General features: G+C 40.1%; 1 protein-coding gene across 2 annotated transcripts in view; it reads right to left on the bottom strand.

Annotated features, from left to right (window-relative positions):
• Window positions 1-24,347, bottom strand: part of LOC140186036 (probable phospholipid-transporting ATPase IIA) — a 163,104-nt gene extending 138,757 nt beyond the window's left edge. The window contains exons 1-4 of one of the 2 annotated variants that reach the window (XM_072239856.1): window positions 24,210-24,347; window positions 14,526-14,664; window positions 12,009-12,122; window positions 1,037-1,145 (exon numbers count right to left, since the gene is read on the bottom strand). In XM_072239856.1, the coding sequence (XP_072095957.1) occupies window positions 1,037-1,145; window positions 12,009-12,122; window positions 14,526-14,664; window positions 24,210-24,277 (430 nt within the window). In that variant the 5' untranslated portion in view covers window positions 24,278-24,347. The remainder of the gene's footprint in view (window positions 1-1,036; window positions 1,146-12,008; window positions 12,123-14,525; window positions 14,665-24,209) is intronic. The other variant, XM_072239865.1, reaches the window with a different exon arrangement.
• Window positions 24,348-27,095: the final 2,748 nt, after the last annotated feature.

Genomic DNA, 27,095 nt, shown 5'->3' with positions numbered 1-27,095 from the left:
GTGAGCAGGGAAACACAAAGTCTGCCCCAGTATTTATACTCTATAGCCATCATTTGGTGAGAAATTGAGTCTTATCTTAAAAGAATCTGTTTCACACCAGCTTGAAGCAGCAGAAATACTGAGATTATCAGTGCAAATTAATAAAAGCAGATTGTGCTCAGTCCTCTAACCCAACCTTACACTGCATTTCAGATTGGATTAGTTCCACTACATTGAGATTTCATGGCAGTGTTATGGCCTTCAGTCAGGGTTAGACACAGCAGCCATCTCAGGGGTAAAAAAAAAATGAGGTCATCTCTGAAGCCTGCAGTGTTGTGCATCTTCCCGAGAGTTTGCTCACTTGTTCATGTATCTACCCTGCAAGTCTTTTCAACATTCTTCCATTATAGAAGTAAAACTTGAAAGCTACATCATTCAGTGTCATAAGAACCTGCAATAAAAACTCACAACTTTAATTTCTATGGTAATGATTTCAATAAAGTTATTAAAGCAACTGATTCACTGAAGCTATATCTTATGAAATTCTAAACAAAGATACACTGATCCAGTCCATACAATACTTCATTTACAAGCTTCAGCAATAATTCAAGTGTTTTCATCTACATGTCCTTCAGTTTGCAAAATCAAAGTTAATTCTAATTCTCTAAGTTTTTGCTCTATGCCTAAGTTACAGAAATAAAATCACAATGTATTTTTGTATAATTTTGAGGTAGGTGGAGAATGGAGATAAAAGTCCACAATTAATTAAAAATCTTCCATTGAAGGGCTTTAAAACAATAAATCCCAAAGCTAAGTCCGGATTTAACAGACTTTTACTGAACTTCCTTGGATATGCAAATAGGAGATGCATCATAAATCTACAGGAGTCCTCCAAATGGTGGCTCAGTTACAAAGCCTACATAGCACTGCGGAAAGACATATGCTCACCCAGTACAAAAACCTTTGATTTTAAATCCTGTTCATTTATGTTAAATCCTACTGTTTTAGCAGCTGGCAACAGGATACAAGAAGCAGGAACTGGGCCCTAGAAACTGACCTCTGGCTGTGAGCTTGCTGTAGATCTGGGAGTTCACTTCTTTGTCTCGCATGTAACATCGGATCTCCTCCACAGCCTCTCTGATGATTGTCACAGCCAAGACAAAACCCTGCAAACCAAATGTAAAAGGAAATTCTTTATTATTAATGCATATAACAATTTTATTACCACGATTTGCTGCCAGTAAAAATAAAGCGCTAGTCATGATTAATTAAATTAAAATAAGGTTTATTCTCAGGTAATTGATGCATATCAATCCAAGATAGTAAAATGCAAGGTCCAGCTGCCTTCTAACAGCAGGATAGGTCAAACAGCTGCATTTTGAAGTCATTATAATAGAGCAAACTGAACTGAATACTGTGCCCGACCAATTGAATGCAACTTTTATGAACCATTTCATCATTCTAGCCTCTGTGGTTAAATTACGTTCAATCTGATTAATGTACAGAGGGTTTTAAAAAGTCAAATACCTGAAACTGGATGGGATAACTTTTTTATAAAAAATGCACGATAGCACAGAAAATGTGATTTTGTACATTTTGAAGTATTTGTACCCTTTTACATTAAACTCCAGTCCATCAGAAAATATGACAGGCATTTTCCAATAATCCTAAAGCGAGATTCATTTCCCACATGTGATGACATCAATGTGTACAGTATCCACTAATTACTTTAACAACAGATTGGATCAAGAATTGGTATTTGCAAACAACACAGTTCAGCAGGAGGTACATCAAAAACAAAAACAGTGAGATCTGCCTAATTTGAAAGGGATATCACAAGGATGTGGATATTATATTCACTTACTCACATCCTACTTCCTCTAACATCTGATTAAAAAAAGTCTTCAACCCAAAGCACAATGTCTAACGACTGCCCGCACTCATCCCTGGCCCACTGAAGCCCGGGTTTTCAACTCTCATTTCCTACTGCATTCTCTAACAGATGTGTTGTGATGTACTTTTCTGAGACCTGCCAAACTATCATTAGCTCAGATAACAGGTGATTTGTTATACACGTGATCTGATATAATCGAAGTATTTAGGTCTACAGATGTTCTAACCTTATTCCTCAGTGGGTGTCTGTATATATGAATGTGTACACATGAAAATCAGTCAGGCTTAGGGAGAGATGTAAACAGAAGCTAGGCTATAAACTTTGTATACTTCCCAAATGTGGTTTACTTAAGTTGTTGCACATGAATTAATAGAACTCAAAAAGCACAAAGTACAGTCATTAATCTAATTGCTGAGTTATGAAAATGAGGAAAACAAGACAGCATTTTTTTTGCACTGGAAGGCAAATACTTGAAGCTCAAGACTTCAAAGCAGTCAACTAAGTTTATGATCTATGAAAAAGTGTTCCCCTCTCTCCTGTATGCTAAAACATGGATATTTACAGTAGGTAGTTCAAAACACCAGTAAAATTTCAACCAATATTTCTGCCACAAAATCTTCCAAATCCATTCATAATGTTGACATTCCCCTCCCCTCAGTCCAGCATCCCCAGCTATGAGCCTCTAAATATGGTTAACCCAGTTCAATGGGAGAGCTGCAACATTTGCAACCCTGGCACCACACAACCACCAGCTTTGTAATAGTAAGTGACTTTCAGGAAGGCAGAACAATATCTCAAGGATGTTCTCCAAACCACTTCAAAAAAATTCATTAGAAAATCATAGAGATCACAGGCCCAAAATTGCTGAAGCTGGCAGGCAACCATCTGGGAAAGCAGAGAGAACTTAAATGAGTCTCTTTGGGAACCTGTAGAGGCCAAGTGTAAACAGTAGAAGATGCACACACTCATGCAATCAACCACACACCTGCCATACAAACTCCACCTCTCTCATCTGAGCTCCCTCATGGGGCTCATTAGTCATCTCCGAACCCACAGGGGAAACAACTATAATATGAAGGAACGAATCTGTATTAAAAGGCACCCAACAAGTTTGCACATAAACTTTACTTCTGAATATGGCTGAATGGACCACAGTCTGTTCCTGGAATGAAGCATTAAAATAATTCATTATCAGAACCAACCTATTTAGAGACAGTTAAATGGGATAATCTAATCATGGTAAAGGCAACTCCTTCAAAACCTGATCCCGTTTATAGCATCCTGATGGTTTCAAATGGCTTAAATGGCTTTCAAATGGTTTCAAATGGCCAAATACAAGATAAGTATCACAAAACTAAACCACAGCATTATACTCCATTTAGTGCATCATAGAATTAGAAATCAAGCAAGTGTCAAGCACTTGTGAGATTTCACTGTTATTTTATAATACAGAGATATTAATGGACCTCTGGCCTGTAAACAGATTCTCAACTGTAGTATATACTGGCTTGCTATTTATTATGGTATTATACTTTAAATATTAAGACACTTAGTTTCAGAAGTATGGATGATAGGAAAGTGCTGAACAAAAACATTGCTCATTCAGCTAAATTAGTAAGATTGGGGTGGCACGGTAGCAGTGGTTAGCGTAACACTATTACAGCGCTAGTAACCCAGGTTTAATTCCTGCCACTGCCAGTAAGGAACCATAGAACCATAGAAACTACAGCACAGAAACAGGCCTTTTGGCCCTTCTTGGCTGTGCCGAACCATTTTCTGCCTAGTCCCACTGACCTGCACACGGACCATATCCCTCCATACACCTCCCATCCATGTATCTGTCCAATTTATTCTTAGATGTTAAAAAAGAACCTGCATTTACCACGTCTGGCAGCTCATTCCATACTCCCACCACTCTCTGTGTGAAGAAGTCCCCACTAATGTTCCCTTTAAACTTTTCCCCCCTCACCCTTAACCGATGTCCTCTGGTTTTTTTCCTCCCCTTGCCTCAGTGGAAAAAGCCTGCTTGCATTCACTCTATCTATACCCATCATAATTTTACATACCTCTATCAAATCTCCCTCATTCTTCTACGCTCCAGGGAATAAAGTCCTAACCTATTCAACCTTTCTCTGTAACTGAGTTTCTCAAGTCCCGGCAACATCCTTGTAAACCTTCTCTGCACTCTTTCAACCTTATTTATATCCTTCCTGTAATTTGGTGACCAAAACTGAACACAGTACTCCAGATTCGGCCTCACCAATGCCTTATACAACCTCATCATAACATTCCAGCTCTTATACTCAATACTTTGATTAATAAAGGCCAATGTACCAAAAGCTCTCTTTACAACCCTATCTACCTGTGATGCTACTTTTAGGGAATTTTGTATCTGTATTCCCAGATCCCTCTGTTCTACTGCACTCCTCAGTGCCTTACCATTAACCCTGTATGTTCTACCTTGGTTTGTCCTTCCAACGTGCAATACCTCACACTTGTCTGTATTAAACTCCATCTGCCATTTTTCAGCCCATTTTTCCAGCTGGTCCAAGTCACTCTGCAGGCTCTGAAAACCTTCCTTACTGTCTACTACACCTCCAATCTTTGTATCATCAGCAAATTTGCTGATCCAATTTACCACATTATCATCCAGATCATTGATATAGATGACAAATAACAATGGACCCAGCACTGATCCCTGTGGCACACCACTAGTCACAGGCCTCCACTCGGAGAAGCAATTCTCTACTACCACTCTTTGGCTTCTTCCATTGAGCCAATGTCTAATCCAATTTACCACCTCTCCATGTATACCTAGCGACTAAATTTTCCTAACTAACCTCCCATGCGGGACCTTGTCAAAGGCCTTACTGAAGTCCATGTAGACAATATCCACTGCCTTCCCTTCATCCACTTTCCTGGTAACCTCCTCGAAAAACTCCAATAGATTGGTCAAACATGACCTACCACGCACAAAGCCATGTTGACTCTCCCTAATAAGTCCCTGTCTATCCAAATGCTTGTAGATTCTGTCTCTTAGTACTCCCTCCAATAACTTACCTACTACCGACGTTAAACTTACTGGCCTATAATTTCCCAGATTACTTTTCGATCCTTTTTTAGACAACGGAACAACATGAGCCACTCTCCAATCCTTCCGCACCTCACCTGTAGACAGCGGCATTTTAAATATTTCTGCCAGGGCCCCTGCAATTTCAACACTAGTCTCCTTCAAGGTCCGAGGGAACACCCTGTCAGGTCCCGGGGATTTATCCACTTTAATTTTCCTCAAGACAGCAAGGGCCTCCTCCTTTTCGATCTGTAGAGTTTCCATGATCTTACTACTTGTTTCCCTTAATTCCATAGACTTCATGCCAGTTTCCTTAGTAAATACAGACGCAAAAAACCTATTTAAGATCTCCCCCATTTCCTTTGGTTCCACACATAGCCGACCACTCTGATCTTCAAGAGGACCAATTTTATCCCTTACAATCCTTTTGCTCTTAATATACCCATAAAAGCTCTTTGGATTATCCTTCACTTTGACTGCCAAGGCAACCTCATGTCCTCTTTTAGCCCTCCTGATTTCATTCTTAAGTATTTTCTTGCACTTCTTATACTCCTCAAGCCCCTTATTTACTCCCTGCTTCCTATACATGTTTGCATGATATCTCTATGACTGAGCTGATTTCCTCTGGGTGCTCCAGTTTCCTCACACATTCCAGAGACGAATGTGTCAGTGGGTTGATTGGTGTAATTGGGTGTGGTGCAGGCTCATTGGGTCAGAAGGGATGACAATGCTGCCTCTATAACTAAATAACTAAATAAAGAAGGATTGGGTCCCTGATTATTCTAACACAATTTGTGCAAAACTACTTCTCCATAATGTTAATGGCAATTAACACAGTATCTCTGCAAACAAATCCACTCAAACCAGATTCCAGCTGCTCTGTTGAAAGTTCATCCTCATCTGACTAATGCATACATAGTGACTTAGTTATCTCAAGTTGAAATCTCAAAACAAAGCTGGATTTTTCAGAAATAGGTGGAACAGAGCCATAACATTACACACTATTTGGTGTTTGAATTAAGAAATACATGTAAAGGTGCACATTAAATTTCTAATACCCAGTTTCAATTCACAAATAGATCAGCTCATCTTAAACCCAGTCAACATGCGCAAAATGCTGGAGGAACTCAGCAGGCCAGGCAGCATCTATAGAAAAGAGACTCTTTTCCACATATGCTGTCTACACTGCTGAGATCCTCCGGCATATTGTGCGTGTTGCTTGGATTTCCAGCATCTGCAGATTTTCTTGCTTGATCTTAATACCAGTGCTCCATTTTCACAAATGTTTCCAACCATCATGAAGGCTGGTGACAAGGCAGCCGACCACGACTGGAGACTGAGGGAACCCACATTGCTTAAGGTTAGTCATAAACACTAGAAAGTCAGCAGATGCTGGAAATCCAAAGCAACGCACACAAAATGCTGGAGGAACTCAGCAGATCAGGCAGCATCTATGGAAATGAGTAACAGTAGACTTTTTGGGCCAAGACCCTTCTTCAGGTCTGAAAAGGAAAAGGGAAGCTGCTGAAGTAAAAAGGGTGGGGGGGGGGAGGGGGGAAAAAGAGGGGAAAAGGATAGCTGGAAGATGATAAATGAAGCCAGGTAGATTGTAAAGATAAAGGGTTGGAGAAGAAATAATCTTACAGGAGAAGAGGTCAAACTCTTAATTGCTACCTTGAATTCATCTGGGCCTGATGGACTATATCCAAGAGCCCTGAGAGAGGTTGTTAAAGAGATACCGGATACATGGTTCATGGTCTTTCAAGAATCACTTGATTCTGGCATGATCCTGGAGGACTGGAAGATTGCAAATGCCACTCCACTTTTTAAGGAAGGAAGGAAAGCAAAAGAAAGGAAATTTAAGGCCAGTTAGCCTAACCTCAGCAGTTGGGAAAGTGTTAGAGTTTATTATTAAGGAAGAGGTTTTGAGATACTTGGAGACTAATGATAAAAGTGATATCAAAATCAAACTCGCTAATACTCCTTGTTACAAAGTCAGCATGGTTTCTGTGAAGGGAAAGCTTGCCTGACAAATCTGTTAGATTTCATCTAGAAAGTAACAACCAGGGTGGACAAAGGAGAGGCAGTGGATGTCATTAACCTGGATTTTCAGATTTTGATGAGGTGACACAAGGCTGCTTAACAAGAAAAAAAATCCTGTGGCGTTACAGGAAATATACTGGCATAGACAGAGGAATAGCTGATAGGCAGGAGGCAGCGAGTGGGAATAAAAGGGGCCTTTTCTGGTTGGCTGCCAATGACTAGTGGTATTCCTCAGGGGTCAGTATAGGAACCGCTTCTTTTCACATTGTTTGTCAATGATTTAGATAATGGAATTGATAGCTTTGTGGCAAAGTAAGTGGATGATACAAAGATAGGTGGAGGGGTAGGTAGTGCTGAGGAAGCAATGCAATTGCAGCAGGATTCAAATTGGAAGAATGGGCAAAAAAAGTGGCAGATGGAATACAGTGCTGGGAAATGTATGATAACACATTTTGGTAAAAGGAACAGTATCTAAATATTTAGACTATTATCTAAATGGGGCAAAGGGTCAAACACCAGAGGTGCAGAGTGGCTTAGGAGTCCTCATGCAAGACTCCCAGAAGGTTAATTTACTGGTTGAGACTGTGGTAAAGGCGGCAAATGCATTTATTTCAAGGGAATAGAATATAACAGCAAGGAGATAATGCTAACCATTTATAAGACACTGGTCAGGCTGCACTTGGAGTATTGTCAACTGTTTTGGACCCTATATGTCAGAAAGGATGTGTTGTCATTGGAGAGAGTCCCGAGGAGCTTCACGAGGACGATTCCAGGAATGAATGGGTTAACATAGTATTTGACAGCTTTGGAACTGTACTCACTGGAATGCAGAAGAATGTGGGGGCATCTCATTGAAACCTACCGAATGTTGAAAGGACTAGATAGGGTGGATGTGGAGAGGATATTTCCTATGGTGGGCGTGTCCAGAACTAGAGGGCACAGCCTCAAAATTGAGAGCATGATCCTTTAGAACAGAGGTAAAGAGAATTTTTTTTTAGCCAGAGGGGAGTGAATCTGTGGAATGCTCTGCCACAAACCGCCGTGGAGGCCAGGTCCATGCATATATTTAAAGCGGAAGTTGATTGTTTCCTGTTCGGTCAGGGCATCAAAGGATATGGTGAGAAGGCAGGTGTATGGGGTTGAGTGGGAACCTGGATCAGCCATGATGGAATGGCAGAGCAGACTCAATTGCCTGAATGGACTAATTCTGCTCCTACGTCATATAATCTGAGAGAGTGGATCATAGAAGAAAGGGAAGGAAGAAAGGACCCAGGGGAGGTGATGAACAGGTGAAAAGAGGTAAGAGGCCAAAGTGGAGAATAGCCGGGGGGGGGGGGGGGAGAGGGTGGAGGAAAATCATTTTTTTACTGGAAGGAGAAATTGATATTCATGCCATCAAGTTGAAGTCTACCCAAATAGAAAATAAGGTGTTGCTCCTCCACCCTGAGGGTGGACTCATCTTGGACAAGAGGAGGCCATGGAACAATATGTCAGAATGGGAATAGGAATAGGTAGCACTCACATTGACAGTGATGAAATGCTTTGAAAGGTTGATCATGACTAGACTGAACTCTTGCCTCAGCAAGGACCTGGTCCCATTGCAATTTGCCTACTGCCACAAAAGGTCAAGGCAGACGCAATCTCAATAGCTCTGCACACGGCTTTAGACCAGGGGTCTCCAACCTTTTTTACACTGCAGACTGGTTTAATATTGACAATATTCTTGCAGACCGGCCGACCAGGGGGTGGGGGGGGGGGGGGGGGAAATAGGGTTGCCAACGGACAAAAGTAGCAGTCAAATACGTTGTGTTTGCCCCAAGAAAGACTACTATGACCATGAAGCCTTGCGCGGGTACCTATGTGCGCATGCGTGTATGTGCCGATTTTTTTCTACAAATCATTTTTGGCAATTCTGTTCAGTGAAACTACACTCTACATACATTATTTCTACTTTATAAAGGCTGTGTATTTATCATATCATTCCTGATTTTACTATATCTTAGTGCTATTTTAGGTTTTATATAACACAGTGCAGAAATATAGTGATAAGTCAATTATAAGTCACATAAATCAATAGCATCATAACATTTTAAGTACCGTTTGGATATTAAACACACAGTACATATTTGCCCTGTATGAACATATAAAATCATTGCAACACACCAACATTGCTCAATCAGTGGGAGCCCTGGGCTTGTTTCCCTGCAACCAGACGGTGCCATCGAGGGGTGATGGGAGACAGCGATACTCGAGGGGGGTTCCTTATGTCCAGTCTATTCCGCAATTTAGTTTTCACCGCATTCATGGCAGAAAAGCCCGCTTCGCAGAGATATGTTGGAAATGGATGCAACGTTTTCAGTGATTTTGTGGCTATCTCAGGATATTTAGCCTTGACTTTGATCCGGAATTCCGGCAGAGATGTTATGTCAAACATACTTTTCAGCCCACCGTCACCTGCAAGCTCGAGGAGTTGATCTTTTTCCCCACACTAACATGGATGGCGTGTGGGTAATGATCTCGCGTGCGTTCAACAGTGGGCGTGACTGGGAATGAGGAAAGGTGCAGCTGACTCATATCGCCAAATCATATCATTTCCTCGTGGCCTGGTAGCACATGCTTTGTGGCCCGGTGGTTGGGGACCGCTGCTTTAGACCACCTGGACAACATAAACATCTACGTCAGGATGCTGTTCATCGACCATACCATCTTTCCCACAATCCTGAATGACAAGTTGCAGAACCTGGGCTCTGTACCTCCCTCTGCAATTGGATCCTCGACTTCCTAACCAGAAGACCACAGTCTGTGCGGATTGGTGATAACATATCCTCCTTGCTGACGATCAACACTGGCGCACCTCAGGGGTGGGTGCTTAGCCCACTGCTCTATTCTCTATATACACATGGCTGCGTGGCTAGGCATAGCTCAAATACCATCTATACAACCATTGTTGGTAAAATCTCAAGCGGTGACGAGAGGGCATACAGGAGTGAGATATGCCAACTAGTGGAATGGTGCCACAGCGACAATCTGACACTCAATGTCAGTAGGACGAAAGAGCTGATTGTGGACTTCAGAAAGAGTAAGATGAAGGAAAACATACCAATCCTCATAGAGGGATCAGAAGTGGAGAGAGTGAGCAGCTTCAAGTTCCTGGATATCAAGATCTCTGAGTATCTAACCTGGTACCAACATGTCGATGCAGTTATAAAGAAGGCAAGACAGCAGCTATACTTTAGGAGTTTGTAGAGATTTGGCATGTCAACAAATACACTCAAAAACTTCTATAGTTGTACCGTGAAGAGCATTCTGACAGGCTGCATCACTGTCTGGTATGGAGGGCTGCTGCACAGGACTGAAAGAAGCTGCAAAAGGTTGTAAACCTGGTCAGCTCCCTGTTGGGCACTAGCTTACAGAATATCCAGGACATCTTCAGGGAGCGGTGTCTCAGACAGGCAGCGTCCATTATTAAGGACCTCCAGCACCCACGGCATGCCCTTTTCTCACCACTACCATCAGGTAGGAGGTATAGAAGCCTGAAGACACATACTCAGCGATTCAGGAACAGCTTCTTCCCCTCTGCCATCTGATTCCTAAATGGACATTGAACCCTTGGACACTACCTTTTTTTAAAAAAAAATATACTGTATTTCTGTTTTTTCCACATTTTTTTACTCTATTCAAAAAACTGTAATTGATTTACTTATTTATTTTTTTTTCTCTCTTCTATCTTATGTATTGCATTGAACTGCTGCTGCTAAGTTAATAAATTTCACATCACATGCCGGTGATAATAAACCCTATTCTGATTTTGATTCTGAATTAAAATGTTTGGCCAACAGAAAGTTCCACTTTTGGTGGATGGAGCAGAGGTGCTTGACAAAGCGGTCCCCCAAAATACAATGAGTCTCAGCAAAGTAGAGAAGGGTTCATTGTGGGGCACTAGGCACAATAGACGACTCCAACAAATTCACTGGTCAAGTGCTGTCTTCAGTGCAAGCCCTATCTGGGGCTTTGAATAGAAGTGGTGTATGGGTAGTTGTAGCACATTGGTTTCTTGAAGGGATAAGTACCAGGAGGTGGATTAGTGGGGAAGGACAAGGAAATCTTGGAGGGAGCAAACCCTATTGATAGCAGGGGGTGGGAAGGGGGAGGTAAAGATATGGCGGTAGCATCTCTTTGGAGGTGGTGGTGGAAGTTGTGGTGGAAGTTGTGGAGGATGACGTGTTGGATGCAGAGGCTCATGGGGTAGTAGGCAAGGAAGACTGGGTGAGTGCTTAAGGTTAGTGCTGAGTTGGGACAGCAGCAGCCTGAACCAACCTATATAACTATGAGAAGGGAAAGCAGGTCCTGGGCACACAAGGCCCAACAGTTCCTTTGAGTTCCAATTTCAAAGCCATTTTTCACCAACATCACCAAGATCTTTACCTACAGCTCTTCAGCCTGCTAATTATTTCTTCCAGCCACAATAGAAACAGATGCTATAAGTCATGGGATTTATGGAACTGCCTTGTAAAATCACACACCTAACTTCTGCATTTCACATGAAGCTCCCACCTGCCTGTCCACCTATCCAAACCATGATTGTTGAAATGGTGTTACTTACAAACACAACATGAATAAATTCCTTGTCCACCTTTGTGAGACACTCCGATTCAGACTTGAATGTACAGTATATACCCACAGATTCAGAATATGCTTCTTCCCTATACCAGATTTCTGAACGATGCACAAACACTACCTCAATACTCCATTATTTGCAATATTTGTTCATTTTATATAGTAACTTTATGTCATTGCACTGTACTGCTGCTTCTAAACAACACATTTCATGTTTATACAAGACAGTAATAATAACCCTGATTCTACTTTTGCTTTGTACAGATTAGCTGCCTCTTTTCCCACTGTTGTTTTTCATTTGTGGTCTCCTGAAACTATGGAAGATGAATACAAATCTTTTTCTATCAAAATAATAGCTCTTTGACCTTTGAATTTTAAAATGAAGCGAACAAGCAGAGGACTTACCAATGGAGCCCAATAGGTGTACAGGGCACCAAGTCGCAGATCTGGTACAAACTGGGAACATGCCAATAGCAGGAAGTACAGATTGAAGAAATACTTAAACTGATTAAATAATACCTATAACAAAGAGGAAACAGTTCATAAGTTCCAAGTTAAAGAATCAAACAGGAAATGAAAATGAGTCCATTTGAAAGCATAGGACTTTTAGGAAACTGAATTTAAGGAGCAGATATGGTTAATTCTTGCAATTCCCCATTGTACCAGACTCTCATAAAATAGCATTTTCTATAGTACAGTTTGCATTACTGCAAGCACTGAACTTGATTGAGCTGTAACTGGAATACTTGGCAGATACTCCTTTGGACACAAACTTAAAACTGGATATAAACTACATTTGAAATCATGGTGATTTTCAGAGATGAAAATATTCCAGTTTCTACCTAAACAGAAATGTAACATCTTTCAGGCAACACACACAAAATGCTGGAGGAACCCAGCAGGCCAGGCAGCATCCATGGTAAAAAAAAAAACAAGTCCATGTTCTGGGCCGAGACCCTTTGGCAGACATCTCTGCCCGAAACGTCAACTGTGCTTTTTCCCCATGGGTGCTGCCCGGCCTGCTGAGTTCTTCTAGAATTTTGTGTGTGTTGCTTGGATTTCCAACATCTGCAGATTTCCTGTTATATATGACATCTTTCATTGAACTGGTGGGGGGAGGGGCGGAAATCGGAAATCGGCATTGTAATAGAACACATGTAAATCAGTTTCCTGTGTAAATTAAATATTTTGTAGTTACAGTCTTTTCAAATGTTTTTCCTTGTGACTTTGCATCTTTAATAATTTTACCATGGACTTTCCTTGAAGGACAGTAAACAAGCACAAGGAGCGGACATAAGCCATGGTCATTAATTCATTTTCAGAGCATGGTCCATTTTGTTCGCCATGTGTGGCTTCCACCCAGGCTTTTAAAAAATAATGATAGAATGTGGGAATTCGATTTATGCTTAATATAGCTTTTGCTTATAACTCCATTTCATTCTTAAACACTAATTTGGAACAAACTGAGCAGGTAAAATGATCACGAATTAGCAGATGCTTTCAGGTACAATGAAGCATGGTAGCTTGGGAATGCTTCCCAAACAACAAAGGCTTACTTTTTACTGAAGAGATCAAGAACTGGTCATTTGCACAGCAGTAGTTTACTTAAAATTAGCTTATACTTGTATGCAGTGCGTGCGTAAAATAAAAATCAATTTATAATGCTCTAATAGTTATTTGGAAAAATAAGTAAATGACTATCTTAATTTTGGGAGGCACATTTGTTGCCTTACAGATGCAGATACCCAGGTTTGATCCCAACCTCCAATGTTATCTGTAATGACATCCCAAAGATGAGCTGCTTAGTTAATTGATCGCTGTAAGTTGCCTGTAGCATGCACGAGAATCTAGAGAGGATTGATGTGAACATGGGAAAAGTAAAATAAAAATGAGGTTAGTGCAAAAGGGTATTTGATCGTCAGCACAGTCTCAGTGGGCCAAATGGTTGCTGCTGTGCTTTATGACTACATTTGTTCAATTCACATGGTTTACCCTTGTTTCTTTGTACCTTTACTCTTCTCCTCCCTTGTATGCCTTGTTATTAGGGAAAGGTTCTATAGGAATTAGTAATATTGGAGTATCTAGGATACCGTTACTCCATTCATTTCCTTCAAAACCTACTCCTGAAACAGTGTACACAAACTGCAAAAATCACAGTAACCCATTAAGTGTCCTCAACAGTATCTCCCATATCTTCAAACTGTGACACTTAAAGGTTAACAGACAAATAAAATTACCATTATCTTCAAGTTCCCCTCCATGTCCTACACCACCCTGAGCTATAGATATAAAACTCCCACTTCCCCAGGTGCAAGGATAGAATCCATCTGTAAAGTTAGTTGTAGAGGCATATACAATGTCAATGTTCAGAATTAGATTGGAGACGTAAATGCAGGAAAAGAAGTGAAAAGGAAATGGGGTGTTAAGAAGAACTATGGCACCTTGTTTGCACAGAACATGCACACTGACCAAGACAAGTTGCCTTATATGGCCTGATTCTAATTTTTAAATTCCCGACAATTCTATGACAATCATCTGAATAATTATTATACAGATAAAATCTACACATTTCCTCAGCAGGTAAAGGGAATTGAAGGGAGCAAAGAAGGTTTTTTAAAGTTCTTTCAACCACTTATTAATGAATAACCCAAGGTGATATCTGGAACGAAGTCAGGAACAGGCTTAGACAAGGTGTATGGCCCGTTGTTGGAAATGGAAAAATGTGTTATCTTAACACCAGATTAGAAAAAAAAAGTGCTTCTTCCTGATGTAAACTAAAACTATTTAGTAAGATACATTTTTGAAAGAATTTAATTGTCTGCTGCATAAAAAATAATTAATACAAATTTTCACATACGTGCTTAAAATAGTTTTGCTAGGTAGTTCTTTGAATGTTCTTTCAGAACTTATTTCATTACATACCCCTGGAAGAAAGGTAACGATGTTGTATTTCTGATTATTGATTATATTTTTTGGATATCTCTGTTCTCTTTTTTCTGGATGTCCAAGCCACACTGTGCGAGGTTTGAAATCTCTTCCTCTACAGCACCAACCACAACACCTTTAGGAAAGAAATATATATTTAGAACATGCATTCATTTTAAAAAAATGAAGTAACAAGGTATATACAAATGAAATTGTTGCTTCATTTTAAATGACAGAAATTATATTTTTATTCACACTTCAGTCAAAGTTTAAAGAAATTACTGCAAGTGAATTATAAATCAAATTGTTGCACTCTAATAAAATCAGCAGTATTGGTAGCATTTCTACTAAATAAATAAGCAAGGTCTCAGGGATGTCTTTGGGCATATTTATTAGATATGAGGCTTAAAGCAAATTGTTTTGCATTTCTTATTCATTTTCTCAGGCAAGACGAACAGTTCCAAGCTTAAGCTTTACATTCAAGTGCATTATATAGCCAATTGCTGCTTTCTGAATCATTCACATATGCACTAATTATAAAAGACAAGTTACTTATGCATCATAAGCTAAAAGTAAATGTATTCCAAATGACAAACAGATTGTCTGATAAGGACCCTTACATCAATTCTGAAAATAAATAAAATTCATAATGTTGCCTCTATAGTGAGTGTAACAATCTGCATCAACTGAAGGAACAGCAGGGAATCTTGTGTACTGTCTAACTTTCATCCCCCAAACTATCTCAAAATTAAATTATAAGTCATTTTATTGTTGCTTTTGGGACACTCTTGGCATGTCGTACAGTCTACAGTTCAATGTGATTTGCTAGAAATAAATTTATATTAAGAGAGATACCTTGGTAAAACTTTCAGAGGAAGTCCTGAATTTCTATCAGGATGCACCAGCAGTTAATCTTTGTGTATTGACAGGGATCCAAGAGAACAATGCAGAGCTGTAGGTATCTCACCTCATTGATATTAGATAGACATATGACAGGCAGATGAACTTTACCAACAAACTAGTCATTGCCTTAGGTAGGATAGAGGTTTTGTTGACATAATACAAACTTCTTGTTACTCAAGTTTGCTTGGTTGAACTCTGTTGAGACAGCCAATTACAGTCACATATTCACTTCGATAAGGCCTATGTCCCCAAGCCAATGGCATTTGCACTTATTAAACAAATAGTTTAATATTAAACTGCGGAACAATTTAGTTTACTTCACACTCAAGAAGTATTCTGCGTATTACAGTCTCATATCTGGCTGATTGGAAAGGATAGTGTTCTGGCAAAATTTTAAATAAATGTTCTCATTGACAAATCTCCAAGTAATTTATGATTGACAAAACTCCACCCTTTGAAATTCTCAGATGCATTAATACTGAGTGTAAAAAAACTCGTTTCTTTGTTGCACAACTGGAGCCAGATCACCCTCACTGTGGCCTGCTACCAGCACTCATCCCGGTTTCTCACGTACTGTACCTGCATTCACTTTTTGTATTTGTGAGTGTTTGACTGAGCTGCAGACAGCCCATGAGTTTGGTGATAGGTCCTAGGTGGCAGATCCTGAGATCTCATCCCCAAATTGCCCTGGTGAGCTTTTATCATGGCCCTTTGAATATTTTATTTCAATATCTCTGATTATCAGATTTAAATAATTCAGTAAACTATTCTAAGAGTTGGAAATTAATTAAGTCATTATGATTCAACAAAAATGGTAAAGACAAATCATTTACTTCTACTTAGCTTTTCAGTCAACACTGATTACTCCATTCAATGGCTCCACTATACAGTCATCATGATATACAACTGAGTGGCCAGATGCCATGAACGTCAAGCCTCACAGCTCAGTTCTTCACCCATGACCTTAAGTGTCTAGTCCAGCTCCATAAAGAAAGTCAAATGAGCTGCTATCTGACCTTCAGTCCATTTCCGTATTTTTTGTCACACTGCACAACAGTCAGGAATGAACTGGTGCTGCCCTGCAGTCACTTGAGAATTCTCAGCAGTTCCACCCACTGAAGACCAGTGTGATGTGACCCATAATGCTGCTAGGTATCCTAGCAGTAGGAAATATTATTTGCTTTAATTCAGCTTCTGAGTGTAATGTGGATAAGGGTTTGAGTACACGTAAAGAAAAATGTTTGGTATTGTGCCTGTGTATTCAGAAGTCATATTGATTCCCCACACACAAAATGCTGGATGAACTCAGCGGGCCAGGCAACGTCTAGGAAAAGAGTACAGTTGGCGTTTCGATCTGAAACGCTTTAGCAGGACTGGAGAAAAAGTTGTGTAGATTTAAAGGGTTATGGGGAGGGGAGAGAAAGACCAGGTGATAGGTGAAACCTGGAGAGGGGAGGATGAAGTAAAGAGCTGGGCAGTTGATTGGTGAAAGAGACAGAAGGCCATGGAAAAAAGTAAAGGGGGGAGGAGCACCAGAGGGAAGAGATAGGTAGGCAAGGAGATAAGGTGAGAGAGGATAAAGAGGAAAGGAAATAGTGAAGGGGGTGGGGGGCATTACTGGAAGTTTGAGGAAGTTTGAGGTGCTCAGCGAAGCAGTCTTCCAAGCTATGCCATGTCTCACCAATATACAGAAGGCCATTCCAGGAGCACCAGACAAGGTATACGACCCCAACAGACTCACAGGTGAAGTGTCGCCTCACCTGGAAGGACTGTTTAGGGCCCTCAATGCTAGTGAGGGTGTAGGGGCAGGGGTAGCACTTGTTCCATTTGCAAAGACAAGTGCCAGGAGGGAGTTCAGTGGGGAGGGACGAATGAACAAGGGAATTGCGTAGGGAGCGATCCCTGCAGAAAGCAGGAACACTTCAGTTAAGATACCAAATGGAAAGCATTGTTCCAGCAAACAGCTGGTGGTATCAGAATTACCTGGATCAATGATTGCTAGCATTTGCAACAAATAATGCTTAAAAATAACAAGAGTTACATCTTGTAAAGTCTATAAGGATACAAGTTAAAAGAAAGATTTCAAAGTTGTCAATCTATGAGAGCAAGGAACAATCTGCCAGCTGAAGTGGTGAACACAGGTACAATTTCAACATTTACGAGAAATTTGGATAAAAATATGGATAGGAGGGGTAAGGGGGGCCAGGTGCAGGATGGTGGGACTAGACAGATGAATAGTTCAGCAAGGACTAGAAGGGCCAAAGCACCTGATTCTGTGCTGTAGTGCCTATGACACTATGTTGATCTGGTGAGGTACATTTAGAAAAATCATTGCAGGATGTGCAGGTGTTTCTACATTAGCAGCCATGTCAGGCAGTGCTGAAGCACATTTGTTGCAAATACTGAGAGAAATGTGGAACTCTCACTGCAAATAATAAAGGCTACTTGTTAATTTTGAACACAAGAGATTCTACAGATGCCGGAAGTCCAGAGCAATACACACAAAACACTGGAGAACTCAGCAAGCAGCATCTATGTTAAAGAATAAGGAGTCAACATTTCAGGCCGAGACCCTTCATCAGGACCCGTTGACTCTATTCATTTCCTTAGTCGCTGCCTGACCTGTTGAATTCCTGAAGCGTTTTATGCATTACAAGTTAATTTTGATTCTGATAAGCTTTATTAAGCAAAATCATGAAAGGAAAAGGTATAAGCAATGTATAAAGTTGGATCCCAGATCAGTCCCAATAAGGTTTAAGTGGCTAAGTACCCTCCCTGGCTCTGTTCCTCTACTTTTGATTAGCTTGTAGGGCACAGTCTAATATACAAACCTGAAGATTCCACAAACATTTCAACATCATAAATGGGTTGAGAGAGAGCAAAAGATACAATAAAAGGCACCAAAACTTTAAACTGGTTATATCGTATTGCAAGTAACAAGTATAAAATGCTAAAAATATCCAATAAGTCAGGTGGCATCTATGGAGAGAGGAAATGAATTAACGATTTCAGTCACAACTCCATCAGATGGAAGGACTTCCTGCAATCTGATCCATGGGCCATTTCAGTACGAGATGAATTCAAGTTGCTGGATTCTTGGGGAATATCTTTGTTCTAACAAGTCTTCAGCTTGTCTGATTAAGTCTATTTCTCTCTCTCACCAAGGATGCAACCTAGGCTTTTAGGTATGTTCCGCATTCTAAATTTAAATTTCAGATGTCTAATTTCAGATGTTTTGAATTGCCTTCCACAGTCCTCATGAACGTTACCCTCCATTTCTTGTCCTTTACAACATACAAAAAGTTTGAAACCAACTTCTTTTTGTGTTCCTGTACATAAACAATTTGCCAGGTCTCTGTCCATGATTAACAATGCCTTCATAATAGTTTATTTTCTTGCAGCACCTACGTCATTCCCAGTTAGATTTTCTGCTAACTTATCTCCTTTTGGGTCTATTTCTACTCCATTTTGTTTTGAAAAATCCAAGGAGCTGTGCATCAGAGATCATAAGACATAGGAGCAGAATTAGGTCATTCGGCCCATATGGACACTGCTCCACCATTCTATCACGGCATATTTATTATCCTTCTCAACCCCATTCTCCTGCCTTCTCCCCGTAACCTTTGATGCCCTGACTAATCAAGAACCTATCAACCTCTGCTTTAAATATACTCAATAACTTGCCCTCCACAGTCATCCATGCCAATGAATTTCACAGATTCACCACCTTCTGGCTTAAGAAATACCTCCACATTTCTGTTATAAATGGAAGTCCCTCTATTGTGAAGTTGTGCATCTGGTCCAAGTGTAACCCACTATAGGAAACATCTTCTCCAATCCACTGAGATCAATGATAACCCCCCTCATTCTTCTAAACTCTGAAGTACAGGTTCAGAGTCATCAAATCCTCTGCATATGTTAACCCTTTCATTCATGGAATCATTCTCGAGGACCTTCTCTGGACCCTACAAATGCCAGCACATCTTTTCTTCAAGAAGGGGCCCAAAACTGTTCAGTACTTGAAGTTCAGTCAGACCAATGCCTTACAAAGCCCTGGCATTTCATCTTTGTCCTTATGTTGTGGTCCTCTCAAAATGAATGCTAACATTGCATTTGACTTCCTTATCACCTGCAAGTTAACCTTTGGAGAATCTTGCACAAGGATTACCAAGACCATTTGCACCTCCAGTTTTTGGAGTTATCCCCATTTAGAAAATAGTTTACGCCTTTATTCCTTCTACAAATGTGCATGACCATACACTTCCCTGCACTATATTCCATCTGCCACCTCTTTGCCAATTCTCCCAAGTCCTTCTGCAGACTCTCTGCTTCCTCAACATTATCTGCCCCTCCACCTATCTTTGTATTGTCTGAAAATTTGGCCATATAGCCATCAATTCCATTCACTGGCATATAACATAAAAAGAAGCGGTCCCAAAACCGATCTATAAAGAATACCACTAAATTAGTGGCAACCAACATGAAAAGGCCCCTTTACTCCCCTCTTTGCCTCCAGCAAGTCACTCAATCTTCTATCCATGCTGGCATCTTTCCTATAATACCATGGGCTCCTATCTTATTAAGCAGTCTCATGTGCGCCACTTTGTCATTAGGCTTCTGAAAATCCAAGAAAACATCATCCACCGACTCTCCTTTGTCTATCCTGCATGTTATTTCCTCAAAGAATTCTGATTTGTCAGGCAAGATTTTCCATTAAGGAAACCATGGTGACTTTTGCCTATTTTGTCATCTGCCTCGAAGTACTCCGAAATCTCAATAATGGACTCCAACATCTTTCCAACCACTGAAGTCTGGCTAATTGGCCAATAATTTTCTTTCTACTGCCTCCTTCCTTTCTTAAAGAGTGGAATGACATCTGCAATTTCCCAGTCCTCCTGAACCATTACAGAATATTGTGATTCTAGAAATATCATTACTAATTCCTCCACAATCACTTCAGCTACTTCTTTCAAAATCTGGTGGTGTATTCCATCTGGTCCAAGTGACTTATCTACCTTCAGACCTTTCAGCTTACCAAGCACCTTCTCCTTAGTAAAGGCACCTACACTTCCTTTTGCCCTCTGATGCTCTTGAATTTCTGTCATACTGCTAGCGTCTTCCACAGTGAAGACTGAAGCAAAATACTTATTCACTTTGTCTGCCATTTCTTTGTCCCCAGTTACTACCTCTCCAGCATCCTTTTCCAGAGGTCCAATATCTACTCTTGCCTCTCTTTTTACTCTTTATAAGCCTAAAAACTTTTTGTATCCTATTATATTATTGGCTATTTTACTTTCATGTTTCATCTTCTCTCTCCTTATGTTTTTTTTTATTTGCCATGTTGGTTTTCAGAAGCTTCTCAATCCTCTAAATTCCCACTAATGTTTGCTATATTATATGCCTTCTCTTTTGCTTTTATGCTGGCTTTGACTTTCATTGTCAATCATGGTTGCCTCATCCTGCCTTTAGAATATTTCCTTATCTTTGGGATGTATCTATCCTGCGCCTTCCAAACGGCCGTCAGAAACTCCAGCCGTTGCTGTTCTGTATTCATCCCAGTTAGAGTCCCCTTCCAATCAACTTTGGTCAGCTCCTTTCTCATGCCTCTGTAATTCCCTTTACTCCACTAAAATACTGGCACATCTGACTTCACTGTACCTTCCTCCCTCTCAAACTGCAGGGTGAATTCTATCATATTATAATCACTGTCTCCTAATAGTTCTGTTACCTTAAGCTCACTAATCAAATCCAGTTCATGGCACAACACCCAACCAGAATTGTCTTTTCCCTAGTGGGCTCACCCAAACGCTGCTCTAAAAAGCCACCTTGTAGACATTCTACAAATTCCCTCTGTTGGGATCCAGCACCAACCTAATTTTCCCAATCTACCTGCATATTGAAATCCACTATGACTATCACAACATTGCCCTTTTTACCTGCCTTTTCTATCTTCTATTGTAATTTACATCCCAAATCTTGGCTACTGTTCAGAAGCCTATATGTAACATCCATGAGGGTCTTATTACCCTTGCAGTGTCTTAACTCTACCTACAAGGATTCTACATCTTCTGATCCTATGTCAGCTCTTTCTAACCAACAGAACTACTCCATTCCCTCTATTTGCCTGTCCCTTTGATATAAGGGGATCTTTTGATGTTAAACTCCCAACTATGATCTTCTATCAGTGATGCCCACAACATCATACCTGCCAATCTCTAACTGTACTACGTGCTCATCTACCTTATTCTATATACTGCATACATTCAAATAATACCTTCAGTTCTGTATTCATTACCCTTTTCAATTTTGCCCCCCATGTTACACTTCAACTCATCCTACTGACTGCAATTTTGCCTTGGCATCTGCCTGTCATTCCTCACATTCACACTGTACAATGCATCAACTCATATACTTAGGGGTCAAATTGCATCCTTCTGTAAGCTAGTTATCTTTTGATAAATATCTTATATAAAATGATGCCATTTGACCCATTGGGGGGCATGCAGCTCCTAAAAAGAAAATTTTCTTTCTCTCTCTCTCTCTCTCTCCTCCTCTTCATCTCTCTCATATCCACACACACACGCTCATCAACTCCTTTGATTGTCTTGGCCTGTAACCTCTACTAAATGGTAATCAAAAACTGCCAATTAATACATATTAGGAAAGTGAGTGAAAATTGAACCACCCAACAAAGTCTCCCCTGAACTCTGAGGGAATGTGGAAATTGTGCATGGACAGGCATTTGAGATGAGAATCAGATGCAGGTCCTTGGACAGAGGTGCCAGCAGCAATTACTGCTGCCCCACTGCATCACCCAATAATACATTATGTTCCAAAATAATCCAATATCATAGAAAAAACATCATATACTCTTCAAGAATACTAGCATTTAATTAAGTTGTCAATAATATGGAAAAGTCCCATGGATCAACTTGCAAAATTCCTTTTCCACAACTATTTTCTATCATTCCATAGTGATGAAAGCTCTGAAATTCCATTCTAAATAGAGAACTGTGAATGTAAAATGTTACTTTGTAATGAATGGAAATTATTGAATCTTTAATGGAAAATTTCTTCGGAACTGACCTTCAGTTAACTCCTCCGACTTTACTTGTTGACGTGTGAACGTTTTAAGTGTCAATAGTTGTAACAGTGACAAGGTTATGCGTGGACCAAATCTATGTACAGAACTTTTAAAATGCAAAGAGTCTTTTATTGAAAGTAAGCAAACTCTAACCTTCTCAAGAACAAGCACTTGTCAAATTTCACTATTTCGTTTCTTGTATTCACTCCAGTTTGATTGAAATTCCTTCCTAAAACCACATTTATCCCCACTCATTTGCGCATACCCATCTTAATCTCTACTCCCGATTACTTTGTTCAAAAAAAATAGTATTTCTGTGGCGTGTCGAATGCCCGCTGTCCAAAAGCAGGTTCTAAAACTCCATCAGTATGCCACAGCAATTTAAATTTCAATAGAGGACAAAATGAACCAATTATAATTGCGTGCATGGTAAAAAGGTGCTCTCTCTAACGGTGCGGTGTTCTCTAATTTACTGATACGGAGAAAACTGCTAATATCAAAAATACTAATTTTTTTACTGTAAAGATCAAACTAACAGTATTTCCCGCATTCGACTCTAATGTGCGGAATCCGCATTCTGAAAGTTGACACGATTATCAAAGTGGGCATTCTTAAAGCTGATATTGAGGAGCATTCTTTAAAAGCTGGAATGTGTATTGAAAGCAAATATCTTGCAGAATATTCTGGTTACTGACACGTGTAAAATTTGGCATGTTTATTTCAATGAAGTTGAATAATGCGATTTACAAGAAACTGTTGCTGCTATTCAATTTATTTCAAGATGTGAGTGTTTAATTAGCACACATCCCAGCTTCTGCCTGAGGACTGAGTTCCGCGTGTGTTATTTACCAGAGAAAAGACATGAGAAACACAATATTCACGTTTCTAGGTGCGCAAGTTGCACTTGGCCCCTCCCTAAAGTAGGCAAGCATGACACCAGCATTTGATCATCAGAGAAGGGTGTCACCTCATTCTCCTTTCTTTAGACTGAGCCTACAGATCAACAGATCATTTTCTTACTGGAATACAACACTTTTATCCAAGCATCCAAAAAGACAGTATATTCGATTGTCTGTCTGGGAAAACATATTTTAATCCGTCTCACTTGTTGGCGATGTCGGGAAATCCTATCGCCTTCCCACAATCGCCGAGTAAATCCTAAAGCAGGAAAGACAGACAACCCTCCCCTTTTCCTCGTCACCGTTCGTAAGGAGAGACAACTCCTGAACTCAGATTACCTCTTTTATTAAAACAAATGTACACACAACAGAAATATCCGTTTCCCGATTCCTCCGCGCTACATCCCTTCCCACAAACTAAGCACTCGTACGGTGTTTCCTGGCTAATGGGAGCGCCTCAATAAATAGCCCGTCGGATACAGTACCTCTCCGTCTGTCCGGCCCTCTCTCCCTCCCTTCCCTCCCTTCCTCCCTCAGACACCTGTCACCGCGGGGGCACAGGGGAAGCGAACCCGCGGATCAGAGCTCCAGGCGAACAGCAACAAGGTCTATCTTAAATACCACACTACTGCAGTCACCAAACCAACGCTTCAATTAAAAAAAAGCGAGAAATAACCCGCAGCCCCCACATCCTGGTTCATGATAGCACTGCCTGTCGTCCATCTAAGGACAAGGCAATCGCAGACAGCTATTCAAGCTTTCGTTATGTGCTGTGGTGTATTCTTTGTCTCTTACCCACTCCTCTGTTTGGAATCATGCATTTTCTTATGGCGGACCGGCTGCAGCGGGATACTATCCGACATGTTTCCTGGCTTCTCTCCCTCTGAAATTGGGTGGTGCGATCTGCTCTCTACCCAGCAGCCTCTTTTTCTCTCTCGTTGTTTATCAGTCTGTTAGATCTGCCTGCGAGGGTCAAAGGTACAATATGGGCACAGTCACGGCAACGGTTTGAAGGTGTTTTATTGATACGAGAGACAATCAACACAAAGACGGATCTGCCACGCGTAGCTTAGATGTAATAATACTTACAACTGCATAAAAATTCACAATTCTTTCTCCATTACCTGCCCCGGAGGAAATGAACTGTTTCAGGAACTTGGTTCTTCTAATACTAATAATAGCGAAAGCCCGTATCTCAGTTAAATCCAATCCGTTCCAGGGAAGGTTGGTATGTGCTTCCAAACAAACATGTTTTAAATACCAGTCAGAACAGGGAGTACTCCTTGACTGCGTCCCGACCTTGTTCAGGCCACGGTCTTTTGATTGAAAACAGACACATTTTTATATTGCCTTGCTTGGTGAGGCTTAGCTCCACAATATATGACGAATTTATTCGCTTCAAGATTGTTTAGATTTAAACAATCCCTCGTTCAAGGTGAAATTTCAGATGAGACATTAGATTGAGTTGATACAAAAAACATGTTTAGCACTACTCTTTAAAAATTCACTAGTGGGACCGCCAACAAAATTGAAAAGGATATCAAACACAGTAGCTTAATTAATGAATTGTTTTTAAAATAAACTTTCCTTCAGCTTTCAAATATATTTGCAACATGTCAGGTTCATTAATCATAAACATCATCCCACAATTTACAAGTGTTAGCAGTTTTGAAAACAATGAAATGAAGGTATTTTAATTTGAAACGGCTTCTTGTTCAGATTTTGAAAACACGAATATACACACTTGTCACAAGGAATGCATTGTTTACAGTGCTCTTTAATCATTTAATGATCAGGAGTGAAAATAAGACTGGTGGGGCCTTGAAAGGCACACTAGAGTTTAACAATGAGGAGTGAAGTGATTTCTTTTATTTGTGAAAGGCATAAACAGTTCCCACTTAAAAGTAGCTAGCACAGCTGGAAGCATTTTTGTTGCCATATCGCAGGTTTGCATGTTTTTTCACATTTGAAGTTAAAAGTAAAAACCAATTTACCATAGTTTTTTTAAAAAGTTATATTTTAAAATGTACATACAGACATATGCAAGTCCTTTGTTCGGACTCATGTGCTGATGCAAATTTAGACTGATCCAAACACAAACACACACATAGTTTACTTTTAGATTTAAAAAAATCAATTTAGAATGGTCTTTTACTTGAGATTCAGTCATCCAATTCTGAAGTAATTTTGAGATGATTAATAGTCCTGAGATGCTTTATCATTTTCAGGTGCTGAACAAATTTGAGATGTTTATTGGTTCGGCAGGTTCACAGTAGCTTACCAGAAAAGATGCTTCTTCTGCAATTAGATAATTTAGTAGGGTGCAACTAAATTCAAAGGATATGACTGATGTTGATTCACCAATTTGAAAATATAAATGATTAAGTACACTGTATTACAAATATTAGAATGACAAACTTTTAAACCTTATGCTTCTACATTATAAAGTTATACACACCAATAAGTATAATTCCCTACAATTCCAGTAAATACAAGCTTAAAGATTAGTCTTTCACTTTATGATCAAGACTTGTTTATTGTTTGAGAGAGGAGGGAGGGGGAGGTTAAATATCTTTGTGATTCATTGTATAAATGCAAGTCTTCCTTTCATATATAAAAAAATGTCAAATATCTATTCCAAGTGGGAGACAAGATGATCCTCCAGGGTGACTTCAATACAGCGATGGGAAGGGTTGCTGCCCTCTGGCAAGGTGTGGTTGGACTGTGGCCTTGTCAAAGTGAACACTGTTTCAGAGGGACAAGCTCTAGTGGTCAGTCTATGCAGTGGCTCCTATTATTTTATAATCAACCAAGTTAAAGGCCACAAAGCTGCTCACCCCAAACATGAGAGGTGCTTATAGTTGAATGACTGACAACTGTCCAATCCATCTTTATTTCCATCTACCTTGCCCCAAAATATCTGTGTCAATGGAGCACTGCCACAGCAAGATTAATACACAAGCTTTCAAAGACAAGTTTTCTTAGGCAGCATTTCACTGTAAACTCCCAGTCTGCAGGAACTGTAAAGCCTTCACAGATTATGGGCTTCCATAATGAACAGTCTCAGCTTCTCTGCTAAAAATAATCAGGACTGGTTTGATGAGAATAGCAGAGATTGAGGAGATAATCAACAATATACACAATGCACTCTTGGATTAGAAGTATTGTTTTTATTCAATGGAAAGGAATATATACTTGAAGGTTCAGATCCAGCAAGAAACAAAGAACAGTGGATGGAGGGAGCTTAGGAGACTCAGCAAGACACAGTGACAAGTATGGTTCTTCAACAAATCAGGAATGGCCATTTTGCCAACAATATTTGTTTTACACAAGATGCCGAGTTAAACTAATCCCTCTATCTCTTGTAAATTCAGGTGCTTACCTAAAAGCCTCTTAATTACTATTACATCTTTTTCCACCACCACCTTTAGCAGTGTGATCCGTGTACCTAGCACTCTCTAAACATTACAGGCATGAACTCTAAAACAAAGGTGGTCCAAAATGCCATTCCATGAGCATTTGGAAACATTTCATTGCAAATACAGCATTCGAAAAGGCCTACTACGATATTCAGAAAAATTGTAGACACAGCAGAAATTTTCTGCCATTTGGAAAGTTTCTGTGGTGTGGAAGTTGAGGGTCAATATAACCTTGGTCTCTATGGAGAAAACAAGTTCAGCT

Source organism: Mobula birostris, chromosome 2 (genome assembly GCF_030028105.1).
Source record: "Mobula birostris isolate sMobBir1 chromosome 2, sMobBir1.hap1, whole genome shotgun sequence".
Lineage (NCBI taxonomy): Eukaryota > Metazoa > Chordata > Chondrichthyes > Myliobatiformes > Myliobatidae > Mobula > Mobula birostris.
Note: the sequence above shows the minus strand (reverse complement) of the source record. Positions and strands in the feature narration are given on the sequence as shown.